Raw genomic sequence first — 17,998 nt, 5'->3', positions numbered from 1 at the left:
AAACCACTCTTATATCCACAAGCAGTAACAAAAAAAAAAAAAAAAAAAAAGGGAAGAGAGGATTTTGAAGGCAAAAGCCATCTTCCTTTCCCTTATAAAAATATTTTCTCTTGGAATGAAAAGTCATGCTTGCTAGCAAATATTATATTACAGAAATGTATTTGAACAGTACATCAAGGAAAAAAACATAAAACAAAAATCTTGAATGCCAAGATATGAGAAATATTATGGATGACATAAAAAAAATTAAAATTTCTGCAAAATCATCAGTTTATTTGCCAGTTTTTATCACCAAGCTGTGCAGTACACCATAAAAAGATCGTTCTGTATTTACCTGGTGAACTGGCACACCACTGAAATATTCCTTCAGCACAAGGCTAGCCATCCAAAAATGAGTAATGTTTCTTTCATTCAGCCCCACGGAGGTGTTTTCCAGTAGAGTCCTTGAAGAGACTGAGATGCACACAGGCAATCTGCAATGCCTGTCCTGGGCATCTGACAAAGGAGACATACAGAGCAGCAAGGCGTAGGCACCAGCATTTAGTCCTTCATAAAGGGAAGCCAAGGGAAGTCCTTCATAAAGCATGAGCCACAGCACGGAGGACAGATGTTAGACAACGTGATACTTATCTGAGGTAAAGGAAGTTTGTTATTAGTGAACAATCTGTAGGAGAAGCAAACACTAGTGTTCCTCCATAAATAGATTACAGACTTATGTTACATACTCCTGAGTAGCCCACCCTGCTTTCCTTTGTAAGTATCCATTTATTCATAATAATGCTGCCTCTTACACAGGTGAACAGGCAGCATTTGGAACAAACGCTGCAAAGACAGAACTGTTTGGAAGCCACAGGCCTCCTTCCCAAGTTTGATATATCTCTTATTCCTTGTTGATCTGCACTGGTTCAAAACTGAAAGCTTTAAAATTAAAACTTTGGTCTTTCAAAGGCTTGAAGGCACGAGACCAAAGTAATAGTTAATACCCACTGATTGTGGAAGCTGGAAGTGCTAGGGATGTTCCAAACGTAGCAGATAAGAAACTGTTCAAGTGTAAGATGGTTTTGAAGAACACCACAGTCCTGATAGCAAAAAAAGATGAAGGAGATAGGAAAGAATTTTCACCTTCCTCGTTTTCCACAGAAAATCCTCTTTCTGGGCTTTTGGGCAAAGGCAACTTGCTGCCACAACACACACACTCAAAACCTACGAGTTAATAAGAGCAAACTTAGCTTCACCATAAGCAGATGCAACTTAGCATGCCAGGAACCTACTGGGGTTTCAAACTGTTGTAAAAAAAGATAAAAGAAAAGAATGTTCCATGCAGCAGAAGACAAGGAAGACTTACACAATGGAAAATGTGAACCACCTTGTCCACATTGTCACTTTAAAACAAATAAGCTGTTAGCCAATACAAGTTATGACCACACTTCTTCCTCACTTTCAGCAAACAGATATCAGTGCTTCAATAAATGAGATTGATATGCATTAGACTCAGCTTTAGTAGCTGCCTATTTTCACAGAGTTACCAGAGGGAATAGAAAAACAGAAGTGCAGTGGCAGAAAGTGCAACTCCTTTGAAAAATATCTTGCTAATAAAGGAATCTTTCCTTTTTCTGCTGCTGTTTCAATTAATAATACAGTCATTCAAAAGCTACAGTTGAGTTATTAAATTCATGTTTTCTTGGACAACTAGAATTATGATTAATATTTAGGAGAGTTTTGGTGCAGGAGACTAATTTTCAAGGCCATAATTCAGGGGGGGAAAAACTGCTGAGGCACATTAAATTGAAAACACTGCCTGCTGTAGAAACCTGCCTGCTGGCATTTCATGCACATTCATTCACATCCAAACATGTCCAAACACATTCAGTGGTGGTTTGGAGGCCACAGTTTAGCTCTCCACCCATACATCAAGGGAACCTAAACATAAGAAGGGAGCAACACAAAAGCTTTAAAATAAGAAAGCCTGGCCATTAGCATGCTACATCTGATCAAAGTAATATTACACAGTAGCCTTCCACTTCTGAAGCTGATCAGAACCTCTATTGTGTTTACCACCTCATGAACCTGAGAAAGATCATTAGCTTAAGGCATTAACACAATGGGGAGAAACTCTAGAGGTGGATTCATCTTTTTTAAAGGAAGATGATCGCATTAAATATACGCAAACTGATGAATATAAGCAGTGCCAAATAACTGGGGCGTTTATTGTTACTGTACTTGGACCAAGAGAAAGAATTCAGGACACGTTAAAACACAATAGATCTGCAAATTAACTGCAACAAAATCAAGTGAGAATACCATGACTATCTGAAAGTATGCTTGTAAGAATTACACAGATCATATTCCAGAATGCTCCCACACTCAATAAATAGCACTGACAGACACTGAATGATAGATGCCCGAGTGCTGCCCTGTGCAGAACTGACTCCTGTCTGTCAGTCAGTGAAAAAACAAGTATGTTAAATTTTCACTGTGAAAATAATCAGAAAAACTTATCAGTTTCCCCTCTTTCCTTTGTACTCATACATAAAGTTTCAGAAAGCAAATCATCAGGTGACATTTCTTTGTAATAATTCCAATTAAAACAAATGATGCTGCTCTTACAGCAGTTTACAACCACTGCATTAGTAATGACTCTGAGGATAAAAAAAATGAAAGCTAAAAAGCACCCTTCCTTTACCCAGCAACCAAATAGCAGTATGAAAGAAGTCACTTTTCTCTTTCTACACATTAGAGATACAGGAGCACTCTCATATTCTAAATACTAGGGAATGTTATTTGATTATAAAACTAAAATCTTAACTGTGCATGCACATGACTCCCCTTGGAAGAAGGAAAAATGCACACCCCGATTCATCAGTTTCTCTTTTCCATCTGTCTCCTTCTTGCACAAAGCAAAAGCCAAGCTCTCTGTTTGCAGGCTCGGGCTCACGCACTCAGAGGTAATGCTCAAATCACAGCATGCAAGCTCTGTGTTCCACCTGAGGACTATTTGTGGCAGCTGCTAACAGAGATGCCTGCACTCACCGGGAGAGAAGGGGGCATTTCAGGCTGTGAAACTGATTGCACTGGAAGTGTTTGCTAATAGAGATGTCAAGAAATTAAAGGAGTTTCAGTACCTGAGTTAACCAGCTGTTGTTCCATGACGCCACAGCCCAGGACCTCCAGCCATTCTCCTTGGAAGTTGATCTCCATCTCAAAGGAAGGGTGAGTAAATGGGAAGTAGCAGTCTACCCATCTGACTTGCAGTCCTGTAGCAGGTTTAAAAAATAAAAGATGTATGCATAAAAGGCCATCCCTCCAATTACCTGTAAAACTCACGCTTCAACTAATGACACCAATTACAGCAATCCAGAGAAAAAAATTAGCAAACAAATGAATTTACAACACTTGTGCAAGGTGATAAAACTTGTGGGGAAAAAAATGACCACGTCTTTCCTAATATGAAAAACACTTTGTGCAATTCAAGCATCCTTTGAAACCAAATCAATCATTTGTCAAACTCTGGCAACCACCTGGCATAGAATGAAAATGAGCCAAAATCTTTGGAAAGTCAGTGATTTTGTTGTTCTCTGTACCAGCATGCAATTTTTTCTGTGAGGAGAAGGTGCTCAAGTCTTACATTGGCGAGGCAAGAAATTTTTTTCATCAGACACTACTTAAAATACATAGTTATTCTTTCTGCATATGTTTAAATACGAAAATTAAAAACAGATCAATGCACACGAATACACAGACACACATTTACAGCATTATTAAGGTATGCTCTATGCAAACACAGGCAGAGAACTCCAGACCTGAGGAGATCCCAGGAGCCTTAAACTTGGTGAAGTGCAGGAGCTCCCCATACATCTGAAGTCCCACTGAGCAGGGATGAGAATCACCTGATACCAGAGTGGTGGAGCCAGAAAAGGGCAATTCTGCACGGCTGCCAAACGCAGGGCTGTTGTCAAAGCTCTTATTGTAACTGATGGGTTTTAGTTCTTATAATCGTTTACGGAGCATTCTTACCCTGAACAATTTTCTTTAGCCATTAAGTACAAGGAAAAACAGATCTCAGAAACAAGAGACAAAAAACTGGAAGAAAACTGAACTGCTCATTTTCCAGGTAATGCCTTAACCCCAAGATCATCCCTCTCTTCAATTAAGCCAAATCCCAATCAGTGTAAGAGTTGTTGACAATTATACAGGCCCACTCTTTAAAACAAGGGGCAGAGACGAGGTTCTTCGGGTGAAAGCAAATATTAGCACCACAGTTTGGTCTGAGGGGCTTTTTTTTGGATCTGTTTCATATAAGGAACTTAAAACGTGCAATTGCATGATTTACCTAGAGAATTTTTCCAAATTAAAACATTTGCTGTAGCCTCAAGAATTAGATTTCCTTTGATCATTTCCAAAATGGTAAATCGGTCTACAGAAACAGTTACAAGAAAAGCAGGTATGTGTAGCCTAAAGTGACAGTCACAAAGTATTTTTCTAGGGGTAATGAACTTCCAAATCGAGAGGCTGAACACATTTGGAAGAATAAATGTAAGTAAGTAAGACTTCCAAATTTTCTTTCCTGTCTTAAAAAACAACATCAGGATTCAGATTTATTTGAGTCTTCTTTGATAATTTTACATGCAGAATTCAGAAAATTGAAAATATTAGCAATTGTACCATTCATAACTGCACTGTGACTTACAGCCATCACTTCACTGCTTTTTCTGTCCATGTAACAATGAAAACGTTGCACAGATGTAAACTGAAGCGTATACAACCATATGATACATGGAAAACATTTTTTGAACTTTCCTAACTTTATACAAATGCTTGTAATCCCGGGGCTGTAGAAGCCATCATTCACCGTAAAGCACCGGACACAAAATATTTTCATTTAATTTGCAAAATTTGCAAATGCAGCAAGAATTACATTGAATATTTAAAGAGTTTGATGTTCAGAAACAGCATTCTGAGTGTAGTTTTTTTTTTTAAATCTAATTACTTCAAAATGAAGCTCAGGAGGAAAAAAAAGCATTTCTCTGCTCTTTATTTTTAATTAAAATAAATTTTAAACAAAAGTTTATTTTGAGTATTAAGGCAGATAAGTACTTTTCTTAAGGGACATTTGTTTTCAATGTAAGTAAGCAAAAAAGAAAAAACAAACTGAATATGGCAAAATGAATTCAAAGGAACAAACAGCTCTCACCTTCATTTTGCTCTCTAAATTAACAGTGAAGCCCCATATGATGCAATAATTTTATCCATACATTAGCCAGGACAGCTGGTAATACCTCCTTTTTTTTTTTTTTTTTTTTTTTTTTTTACAGTCTTCTTTGAGAGTCCTGACTCTGGAAGACTTTACTGAAGAGCAGAGGGCTCACCACTAACATTGAGCCTCTCCACAGAGCATCACAGAATAAATGGTTACATTTATTATTTAGACACAAAATATTGCCTTGCTGTTCAACATATTCCCAAGGAATACAGGACATTGCTTGCACTCAGCAAATTAAAACACTAAAGGCTTATAAAGGATTACAAAGATTAGGCTTTCTGTAGTACCAGATAATTTACTTGATAAGCCCTGATTTATTTCTTCACATAAAGATAATGGCTATCTTAGGAAAAAATGATCTTTAGTAAACATTTTAGGAGGCCAGGAGATGCATATCTGACTTACAAACCCAGAGGGATATTTAAACAGGTACAATACAGAATCTAACCAGATTCCAATCACTAGATAAATACTCATCATTTTAATCAGTTCAAAGATAGACCTACATTAACTTAGTTCACTGCCTCATGTTGTCCATGGGACTCCTTTCAGTGGGCACATATTTGTTAGCAATCTAAGTGCTGCATCTCCAATGAGGAAGGAAAAAATGAATAGTTACTGTAATTGCTGAGTAGTAAGTAAAAAATTAGTCCTGGTTTGCACTTACAACTAATGGTTATTTTTGAACTAAGAAAGTATCTGTTAGTGCTAGCCTAATTGAGTCTCCTAGTGAAAAAGTCTTAACCAAAGGCACTAAAAAAGAGAACAACCAACCCACGAAAGCAGGGTATTGCCACTGCATAGTGTAGTATTTTCCCATAGCAAAGAGGAGCTGGCTGCTCACAAACTTATGTTAGCTCGTGTTGTTCAAAAGTCATCAGCCAGACCGTTACGTCATCAATAATTTCTTTCCACAACTCTTTGCATTCACAGATGTCAATGCAAGCTACAGAGATATCAGTGCAACAGAGTGCAAGAGACCAGCAGCGCATTAGACTTAAATGACATTTGGTGGCTGCTTCGTGAGAGCTAAAAATGACAGAACTGTTCATCAAAATATGACATTACTTATCCATTCAACCTTCTGTTACAGATACCTAGGAATTTGTTACATAAAGAAGAAAATAATAACCACAGGAGAAAGAAAACTTCAGTGAGGAAAATCTAATAAAATACTACAAGATGATTTCAACATGTTTAGGGACTGTATGTTGGTTGAACACCCAAAAATCAGTATGATCAACTTTGAACTCAAATCACTTCACAACTGAACTTGGCCAGGCAACTGATCTTCACTACAGAACGATCTGCTCTCCACAATCTCCACTTCTCAATTTGCCTTATCCCACCCAGCAGGATAAACGCAACACTCATAAAGGCTGTTCTTTTCACAGAAATTGGATGGATGTCTGAGAACCACTTATCAACTCCCTGGATTTCTTTTTGTTTGTTTGTTTCTTTGTTTAAATTTTAATGGGGATTTGCTCTCTCCTTACGGCCAAACAATTTCCTGGAAACACAGTAACTTCCCTAATATGATAAAAATGAGAGCAACAGCTTGCTAGTAACACTTGTTCATTCCAATACACGTGGAATTCACAGCAAACACTGAAAAGAATACCAAACTGCTAAAGAGCAAAAGTTTAAGCAAAAACAGCAAGAGAACTGGTTTGGAAATAGGTACTCAAAAACTAGTATACTTGAGGAATATAATAAGACACACCTTTAGTTAATAATTGGAACGTAACCTGGACCATACTGCCTGTAAATAAGGAAAGCTTGTTTGGAGACACCATTGTCAAAAGCAGCCTTGACTACAATTACAGTAAAATCACAAACTTTAAGATCTTAATGGTCAAGAAGAGATCAAGGAGCAAAAAAAGAATATAGAAATAAAAAATAAGAAAAGATGGTGAAATATTAAAACGGCTTGGTTAAACAGTAAGGTATATAGTGCGTCCAAATGCAAAAAAGTAGTATATGAGAGATGGAAAAGAGAAGAGACTTCCAGAAAAGGTAAACCAATATTGCCTGGGAACACACAGATGCTGCTAGGAAGGCAAAAGCCCATCTGGAGCTCCAACTGGCTTGGGGTGTCAAGAATAACAAGGAAGCATCTGTATTTCAGTCAGTAACAAACAGAAATACAAGAAGAAAAGGCTGTGATACTCTATGCTTTTTACTTTGGTCTTCACAGGCAAAGTTAGCCTCCAAACCTCTACACCAAGAAGCAGTTACAAAGAAACTGAAAAACTAAGGGGGTTGAGATAGGGCTCAATCACACAAATTAAACATATATATGTTAATGGGACATTATGGGATGTATCAGAGAGCGAGGAGGCAAAATTAAAAATATTCTGTAAAATAAAAAAATGAAAATTTAAAGACAGCTATCAAAAGATAACTTTAATTGTGTGCGTCTCAGGCCACTTGCACTGAACCTATCTTGTACGTCTGGTACCTAGCATGAAGCTTGCTTCTTTGAGTATTACTGTCCTGTTCTTATTGATGGCTCAGAAAATCAAGAAAGTGAAGGAGAGAGAGCTTCACATGTACACAGATGAGGGGAAAAAAGAGACATGATCATATTTCAATCACTATCTATATGTCTTGCTTTTGTGTCTTCAGGAAAATATTGCGTGTATGAAGGCACCTACTTTCAGACTCTAAATCCACAATCATTTGTTTTTAATCTATTTCTAGCTATTATGTGGATGGTAGACAAATAAGTAATAACCAACAGACTTAATGCTTAAAGTGCAGCATCTGTCAATGGCCAGAGAAGGATATCACTACAGTTTCAGATATCACTAATAAAACCTAAAAATTGCCACTTCAACAACATCTTCAGCATCTGAGCTTCATCTAAAAATACAGTTCTTCCTATTACTCACTTTAATCCTAATTTTGTATGCATCAAAAGGCTGCTGATAAGCAAAATATAACTACAAGGAAAACTGATCTTGGGAACCTAAAACAATTATGTGCAGGTGGGATTAAACAAAACTGGTAGAAGTCTCCCTTGCTGTAAGCTATACTTTAGGATATCAGAAGAATATTCAAAGAGTCACAGACAAGACTTGCTACCATCATCAATCTACTCTTGGAACTACTGCTCTAAATTCAGTGGGCACCTTAAAAGAGCTTTGAAAGCAGCCAGTGTTCTCCATGCATTCTAATACTATTCACTATTTCTTCAACAGAAAAATGAATCAGTTTAGAAGAGCAGCCTCTTTGCCAGGAAATAGCATTTGGGCAGCAATTTTAACTCATGCCATTCATAAATTCAGCAGCTACTGAAACCAAAAGCAGGTATTTCTGAGGAGAAGATATTTCATTCTTACACCCTGAAATTCATTACCCTTCCTCAGTCTACGCTTAGTACCAAACAATTATTTTTCAGCTGACAGCATTTCCATAACAAAGCAGTACGTACACATACATCTGTCTCCTGTCAAGCTCCTTGCTGTCACATGAGAGCTTGTAGATGGATCAGTTGTGTTCCTACCTGTTCTCATACTCGTTATGTTCTTGACTCACTGGCATAACCAAAACTAACTAACTAAAACCTCTTCACTAACACTTGGCTCACAGTTTTGTGTGTGTCAGTCTTTAGGAAAACTAAGAGATGGGTATGCATGGTCTGTTGGGCTGTGTTCAGTAGTTTTATAAGTCACACGTATAAAAGTACTGAAGTCCATGTAAAATACAGACTACAGCTGAAAGGCCAATCGATATCCAGATACTCAGACATTAAAACACTCATTGATGAAACTTTGATAAAACTTTAGATGAAAATGTAAATAAATAATATCAGTGAAGCCTCATAAAATTACTACTGTGCTATCATTAAGACAGATGGCTGTTTCAGAATGTCAACATCACCCCTAGGTCTCTTGTTTTCATTATACAGCAAAATCTCTATGGAAAGTATGGCCGTCTACAGATATCAGAAGAGCAGGAAAAAAGTGCAAAGAACCTACCATCACCAAAGATGTGAGTCATGAGCTTTGTGAGCGCTTGTTTCAGATTGAACTCCACCAGCCTCACTGCCTCCATGGTGTGACATTCTTGTTTGTGCGCAGTGCGATGCCCTTGCTCAAACAACTGGAAGCTTTCACCATCTTTAATATTGGAGAATAACTAGAAAAAAACACAATAGAGTTTGGCATCAATGACCTCTCAAAACAAAAAGAGAAAATGAAGTTTTACTGATTTAAGGGGAATCTTACCTGCCAAGCCTGCACCATGGAAAACAAATGTAAAGAATGATTTTACACAAACTCTGTTCACTAAACACTCTGACACATAATTATCACAGGAACAGAAATATTCAAGTAAGATTTCTTTTATTGCAATAATATGATTAGCTACAGGAAAAAAATAATTGATAAAGGAAATAGAAAAGTTATCATGCAAAACAAAGCATACTATATAGTATATGTTAAATTTAAACCAGCAACTACAATATGCAATGGCATTAATCAGAACTTCCAGCGTTTTTAAAAATTAAATTACTGACCTAAAATAAATACTTCCCTTCCTTTCAACCCCACCTCCCCCCCAAAAAAATCGTCTTTTCTAAAAGTTGTAATCAAACTAACTTCCAAAAACATATTTATAGTTTAATGGGACCAGAAGCTGCCAATATTTGATTACCCTTCAGTACAGTTTATTTGCAGAAGGACTGCCATCTTCCTACATTTTCCCACATACGGCACCTGTCATGCAGGAATTTTGCTGACAGGGCACTGAAGGATTCGTGGTTTTGCTCTGAGGTTTCCAAATTACAAAGCACATGGGCAGGTGATCCTCCTTATTGGAGACAGACCAACTTGTCCTTCATGCAGAGGCTGCTCCCCACTACATCTGCTGCAAGATGAAGACTTCTGATTTCCTGTACAACCTCATACATTTCTGTACAGGAAGTCCCAGCCAGATACACACTGGTCATTCTAAATGCTCTCAAAGAGACCAGTAAAACACTCTCACTAAGTCACGTCCTCAGACATTCTGTGCCTCACTGAGACAAGCAGACAGTTCTACACAGCAGAGGATTTTGTTGGAAATCCTTACAGCTACATAGCTCTTAATTCTGGAGAGTAGGGAAATCTAATTGTGAAAGTGCCTCCAGTGTCCTTTTCTACCCCTCCTCATCCACCTTCCACATTAAATCTATCACACATAGAAAGGAAAAAAAAATAACACAGAATACACATATTGGTATTTTCTGCACATTGCACCTGCAAGCATAACTAGCTCTTATTCAAGAGTTGCCATGAACTGCATCTTAACAATCCATGGATGTGCACAGAAGTTTTAGTTGCAGCTTGACTTCTTCAGTGCATGAAATGCTTATAAAAAGTACAAATGAACCTCTAGTAGTTTACAAATGCTGGCCACAATTAAATGACTAATTTATAGTACATTTTACACACACAATGCATGCAGAAGGAGCTTGAGCACAGTACAGAAACTAGCAGCCAAATGGATGCAGGGATTGAAAAAAAAAAAAAAAAAAAAAAAAAAAATCAACACAACCCATCAGCAGCATTTAACTTTGTATTGCTAGTCAGGAGAATCGACTGGCAGATTGAGAAAACACTTTCAGTTTAATCTCCTTAGCGCACTGCAGAAAAATGCAAATTATGAAGCAAACAGAGAAATACATACTGAAACAATTAGTCACCAGTCTAACAACAATGCCTTTACTAATCAAAAGGCCACAGCCTGACAAAACTAGGCATTACGCTGTTAAATGGAACACTCTCTATTCAAGTGCTCACCTGAAAGATTAAGGCCTCTTCCTCCATACTGGCACTACTTCTACACAGTCTGGAAGATGCAAATGACACCTACGCTACAATCAATTTACTATCAGCAAGGCAGACTGACCATCAACCATCTGGCTTTGAACACGAGAAGTTATTCTCAAAAGTCTGTCGTAGCCCAAGTAATGGATTTGTCGTAAGCTTCTGTAGTAGCCAATGGAAAGAAACTGGCTCCCTTGTGGCCATTTGGCATGGTCATGTTGGGCTCCTGCTCTGAGCTCCAAACTATAGGCAGCTTTTTTCTTTTTCTTTTTTTCATATGGATTAAAGAGACTATCCTCAATAAACTCTGGAGAACAGGATGTTAGAAGTTGCAAAGTTAGCTCAATAATTAAATGCTGCAAGGAGAGATGTCCTGGCACATAGATAGGGGCAGGGGTACTTGGGGCATCAGTATCAAACCATGTCAGGTCCCACAGGCTATGGAGGCACAGCCCTTGTGGAGCTGGTCACCTATGGGCTGCAGTAACAAAAGGCCACCTTCCAGCCAGGTGCCAGGCCTCACTGCAGTGTTGTCCATAAAGGCACTGTCAATTCCTCAAGTTGACAGAGTGATATCGAGGAAAGAAAGACACCTTATGGCTGTTTTACTATTAATTCCATTCACAGATATCACTACATCAAGACACACAGTTTAAACCTGGTAGACCAGTTTCACCGTTACGATCACACTCCTACGTTTCTATATGCATAAAACCAGGAAGGTCAAAGTTTAAACAAATTATTATGTACAACTGCTCCTTTTGGATGGCAGTTCTTCCCAAGTTTTCCACAAATGGAAAAAAAAAATCTATTAATCTTGGGGGGAAAAAGAAAGGCACACTGAAGATTTCACTACTTCACATACATTTATTCCGCAGGAAATACAGTATTCTACTGAATTCAATATGATCAATTATCATCACTACCAGAAGAGAACTTTCATGTAAACATCCAGTAAGTACCTATGTTTCTTTCTGTCTGTTGCAAGGACAAGTTCTTTCTTTAAGTAAGTGCTCAAAAAATGAGTATTGTGTCTTCATGCAGAAGTAAAAAAAAAAAAAAGAGAAAAAAAATAGTTACCAGTATAATAGCTATAGGATAATAATAGTATAGAATAATAACAGTTACCAGTAGTTTATCACCATATCTGACTGATGCTGCATTACAAAGAAGGCAGCACAAAAGAATCAAAGTGACCTTACCATCTGGCATGAACTTTGTTCTTACTCACGCCAGGACAGCTCATAATAAGAATAAAATAAAATTTAGTAACATGTAGAGCCTGGAACAAAGAAAAATGAAGCCATGCTCCTTTGTAAGTACTTCACTGTATTTCTCAGCATGGCATGGAGTACAGAAGTCACACGTATGATTTCAACAAAGACCCAAAGACCCAAAGCATTTCTCCAGTCACTCAGCAGCCTTCAAATCTCACACCACCTCACTATCTGTACATTTAGGGTTCAGGAAAAGAATAATGTCCTCCTTACAGGAAGCTGGCACTTACATTAGGTTTCAGATCCAGAAGGTCTGTGACTACACTTTGGCTTTAAACAATGAAGTTGTTTATTACTCCTACCAGCCATGCATGCTCCAGTATTAAGATAATGAATACATCACGCTCACATACTTACCTCTATGAACAAAGCTGCATTGATGACATGAGGATCTGCATGTGGAAACAGTCCTCCTTGCCAAACCTAATAAATATGACTCTCTGGTCCTGATGAATATCTCTACAAATAAGCAAATGGCTGCACTCTAAATCCACTTAGGAATAGCAAACCATGACCACAACATCTTTAATGTGCTGTAACATTCAGCTGAAGGATTAGGAACGATGAAGATGATGCCATCTGAAGATACTACATCAAAAAGAAAACTTATTGCCAGCTCCAATCAGTCTCCAATACGATGAAATGCATAAATCTGCACCCCAATCCAGATAGATAGCTTCCTGTGTCAAAGAGAGATACAGGCCACAGGTGCACAATAGGATACTCTTTGCAACAAACCAAGCACTGATTTGGGGAGAGAATGGTGAAAATCACTTCGAGCAACAAGCCTGCAGAGTGGCCTCCTTAATTTCAGGATCCTTCAGTTTTCAGTCCTCCAATTATGTGACATGTTTCAGTGAGACTCCCAGCTCCATAAGCCGATGCATGCAACCCTCTTGAGCACCCACGTCTGGATGTGTTTAAGATATGGGCCCAGCAACTGCTGGCACACAATATTTGCACCAGGAATTGTCACAAGCATGGATTCATGCAGGGACACACCTTGGAAATGCCCATCCTGACGTGAATTTTGTCACCTATTGAAGAGATGAATGGAACTCCACCTTATAACAGCATCATCTCAAAGAAGCCAGGAAATGTAAAATTCCCTCTGATTCACAAATTCTATTACACAATGGGAGGCAAATGGCCTTCCTCAAAGAGACTAACACACCAACCCAAGTCCCTGCCATCTGGCAATGGTTACCAACTCCTCACACAGTCCTTAGCCCTTGCCAGCTGATTCACTGAGAAGCATTGTCCAAATCTCTACATAGTGGGTTGATCCCTGGAACACAGTAAATTTATTTGAGTTCCTTTGCGTGTGAGGAGAAAAAAAAAGGGCAGGTTTCATTTGATGAAACGCCACAGCAGAAACACAGTGTCCAGAGCTGCAGTAACACCACAGAAAAGACAAACCAAAAGACACTGTCATGTCAGTCTTGTCAATGAAAAGCAAAACCTGGCATGGCAAGCAATGATTAAATAATGAACTAAACAAACAAACAAACAAGCAAATAAAAGACAAAGAAAAAAGAGGACAAGATGTACTTTGATCAGCTATTCACACCTACCCCAAAGCATCTCTCTTCGTGGAGAATATTGTGAGCCTACAACATTGGTAAGCATGTTCCATTTATTATCTTCCTGTTGCAATAATCTTACTTAGCCTAACTTTCCTGGATATTTCTTAATTGTAACATTTGTATGTTCATTGATTACACACGCCTTAACAAAAAATGTTTTTGGAGGAAATAGCAAGATTTCAATAAAGAATAAATATATATCCACACTTCTTTTTCCTAGTTTCCCTACTGACAGTTTTCAGATGCTAGCATGATCAGATAAACTGATGAGAACATTATTTTCCCATCTGAACAATCTGATATTGGCCTCCATTGGAATGAACTTAATAAATTAGAATAGCAATTCTTAAATTTTCACATCTGTTCCCATGAAAATTTATGTATAATTCAATACAGACTATAAAATACCTTATAAAGTCTCCTTCCAACGTGTAAACAATACTTGCTCTCAGTTGCACGTTTTGTGGCTGCCATTGGGTTTATATTGGCTCCCTCTGGTGGTGAATATGCGTGAAGTGTAATTTAGTTGAGGTTTTTTCTTCCTTTCCATAAACTGTGTAAGTAAAGAATTGCACCTAAGACCACTGCATAGCACAGAAATCATTTCATTTCAGTTCCATGGAGGAAATTCCGACAAGTCAAATCTGCAGAAGTACCAATATTGTCAATCCAAAGGATTTTTAAAAACAAGTTGTATACCATCAAAGGAGAAAAATCTATGTGCCCTTTAAGAGGATAAATACAGACCTGGCCTTGGTGTTGATTTTCACTTCAATACCAATAAGAGTTATACCAGAAGCTTCAAAGGGCAGAAGTTTTTAACCCAATGCTGACTACAGAACTTGAAAAGAAGAGATGCTTCTACATCTTCCTTATCCTGCCTCAAATTTCAGCTGTTTAGGATGAACTGACCTTTTTTGTCACTCCCAATCTGAGATGAGATGGCAAATTCCTCTCAATTCAAACTCCTCAAAAATCATTCTAGATTTTGAGTTCTTTCACCACTTCTCTCTTTCCCATCCCTCCCTCCTGTGGTTGCTTCCATTGATGAAAAAACAAATGATACATGTACACACATCAAAAGTACAAAGTAGAGCAGTAAACCAACCATAGCACATAGAATGAAATTCACCTAGGGCTTACAGCTAGGAGCTAGCAGTTTTTTTCCTCTAGCTGCCTATCTTCTTATCCCCAGTACTGTGAAAATTTCCTCACTAGAGACTGCAAGTGTGGTTATGAATGAGAAGACTGAGATCAAGGTAGCAGGTCCTGACATTCACGTGTTTCTGTTCAGTACGTTATAATTCAAACATGAGTATAAATAACTGAATATAAAAACAGAATAATATTTCTCTCATGTAGTGTTACCTGCATTTAATCGTAGTTGGTTTGTTTTCCACTCAGACAGTTCCCTTTAGAATTATTTAAATTTTTGCATTATTTTGAACAGGCAACAAGAATATAAAACACAGAACCAATCTCCAGTGAAATTTCAGAATTACACATTCATTTTTTTCCAGAAGGCTCTTGGGATGATGCCTGTAAGAAGTTTTACATATTGCAAAGTTCTACCACTATTCAGTCTGCAACTGAAGCAAAAGGGATGCTTTAGATCATCCCTGAGTTTAGAATTAATGCCTGTTGCCCAACAAACAAAAAATGTACACGTTGTGCTCCATGCCACACTTCTTTTTTTATTCTTAGGATGTTGGCAGGAAGGACTTCCACTCTTGAGAGGCAGACACATTCTCCACTTCTAACACACAGTTAACTTTGAATTCATCAACTACTAACATTCTTGAATAACATCTCAATCATTCTCTTGGGGGAAAAAAAAAAAGAGAAGGAGAAACTATAATGCAATGAATCAGATAGTTATACATCCTGTATTACTAACTGACTAGATAATGTCAGAGAGTGTTTCTGTAAATTTCTTCCCACTTATTAAATCCTACTATTATTCCTGTTATTAAATTTGTGCAAGAAGCAGAAATATTCTTTCCTGAGGGCCTGAGTTCCTTAAGAAGCACATTGTTTCACAATAATCTCAATAATTATATCAACCATGTCAACATTTGTAGAAATTCCGAGTGTAGATGTTACAATTTTGCAACAGATAAGATCTGGATGTTTGAACTCCTGCTGAAGTGAAAAACATGGCACGAACATAAAATATTTAAAACCCAGCATTTTCATATCCATTTTTCCATCGTATATATCCTTGCAGGCCTATGAGAAAGAACAGCAAACAAATTTTGGATAAAACTGCAAAATGTCAATTTCCCAGTGACCAAAGAAGTGGTTACAAGCTGTTTTCAATATCATACAGTGCCCAAGGCATCTGCAGATACAGGTAAGTTTTTCAAGGCACAAAGGGAAGTGGTGGCATGGGGTGGGAAACACCAGTGAAGACAGCATAAACCTTTCCCACCAGCAAGGAAAGCAGTGCACTCTGATTTCCCTACTTTTCCTTCAAGCATCCAAACCCATCAGGCCTCCCTGCCAAGCTCCTGTCACCCACTGGCAATCACATTAAGAACAGTCAACATCTCAGTATTAGAATAAGCTGGTTTTAGCTATATAAATGAGAATTTGGCATTGCTACAAGCATACACAAACTATATGAATCAATTACTGTTTGGAAAACAAACTGGCTTATATACAGCACTCATCAATGATACCACAGAATGCTTAATGACATTCATGCATCTGCAGAACATGAAAGTTGTGCCAATAAAACGCACAAACTTAGAAGGCTTGGACATCTACCTAGCACTCTTTAGCTCGTGTCTCTGGACTCCTTTAGTTTACTGTGTATGTACTGCAAACCTATAACTGCTGGCTGCAATAGATGAATTCTTCAAAACAGTTTTAGGATCAAATAAAGGATGGAACAATTCACTACAAAAAAACAATTCATTTACAGAAGCTTGGAGCTATTAAAAGAAAAAAGAATAAGAATAAAGAAAAAGAATAAAGAATAAAAACTTCATTCTGGATATAGCTACAACAGCTCACATCCACAAGTCCTTCAAGTATTAATACGACAAAGTCTGAGACGAAATGACTTTACTGGAAGGGACTTTTGATAGAACGACAATTGAAATGTGCACATTGTTAGCTGAGCAAGCTTTCTGCTTTCAGATACTGTTTTATTTTGTTAGCTTTCAATAATATCATCCTGGCTTTCCATATTTTTCTGAGGAAGCTCACACAGTTGTTATCAAATTCCACTTTTTCATCTATATTTTTCCCAAATCAGAAGTATTACTACATGACCAATCACTTGATTCTTATCAACTGTGCTGTAACTTGTTTATGTGCATGCACTTTCCTCATAGCAAATACACAATCAGGCAACTTACCCCAAATCTCTTTCAGTTCAACTAAAGAATTCCTACCTCGTGACAGGAGAAGAGCCGAACTCCTTCCATCTGATGAAAGACTGGGTAGTGGGTGCTGTCAATTGTGTCACGGCGGTAAACATCTCCCACCGCCAGAAAGGCATCTAGACCAGAATGTATCAAGTCCCACTGGTGAGCCGATGTGTGTGCTCTTAACATGTGACTGCGATTCAAGTAATAGTTGTCCTCCTTTCTTCTGCTGACATGGTCCCGTGGGACAAGTAACTTATCAAAATTCTGCTGCACTGTAACCACTGGAGAAAGACCATCATAGACAGAAAAGAGTGGATTCCCACGGCGTCCTGTGTATTGCTTGTAAAAGTGGTCCTTCACCTGCTCCTTGATTAGCCACAAAGGGTGATGCTTTTTGTTATGCAAGTTCTTCCCCACTTTGGAAAGAATCTTCTCTGTGACATTGCTGTAGTCATCCTGAGGGTAAGATTTACCAAACAGTTCCACAGTATTTGAGCAGGGTACGCTGGCAGCAAAATCTGAAGGTACAGACTGCCTTGAATGGGTGGGAATTCCTCTTACTTTTATTTTTGGTGGTAACGTCGTTTTAGAATACTTGGCTACTCTCATGAATTTCCAGAGCATTGCCATTGCAAACTCTCTTATAACCTAAAAGAGAAGAAAAAAATCAGAACAAAATTAAAGT

The 17,998-nt window shown here is 38.0% G+C and overlaps 1 protein-coding gene across 1 annotated transcript in view; it reads right to left on the bottom strand.

Moving 5' to 3' along the window:
• The window catches only part of FARS2 (phenylalanyl-tRNA synthetase 2, mitochondrial), a 232,474-nt gene that overhangs the window by 161,911 nt on the left and 52,565 nt on the right, over window positions 1-17,998 (bottom strand). Inside the window, exons 3-5 of the mRNA XM_042837594.1 lie at window positions 17,338-17,961; window positions 9,244-9,403; window positions 3,123-3,254 (exon numbers count right to left, since the gene is read on the bottom strand). Coding sequence (XP_042693528.1) covers window positions 3,123-3,254; window positions 9,244-9,403; window positions 17,338-17,943 — 898 coding nt within the window. The 5' untranslated portion in view covers window positions 17,944-17,961. The remainder of the gene's footprint in view (window positions 1-3,122; window positions 3,255-9,243; window positions 9,404-17,337; window positions 17,962-17,998) is intronic.

The sequence above is a fragment of the Centrocercus urophasianus genome, unplaced genomic scaffold, assembly GCF_019232065.1.
Source record: "Centrocercus urophasianus isolate 14NV4802_14NV808 unplaced genomic scaffold, USGS_Curo_1.0 seq_11, whole genome shotgun sequence".
Lineage (NCBI taxonomy): Eukaryota > Metazoa > Chordata > Aves > Galliformes > Phasianidae > Centrocercus > Centrocercus urophasianus.
The sequence above is the reverse complement of the archived record's forward strand: the minus strand, read 5'-3'. Positions and strand labels throughout refer to the sequence as shown.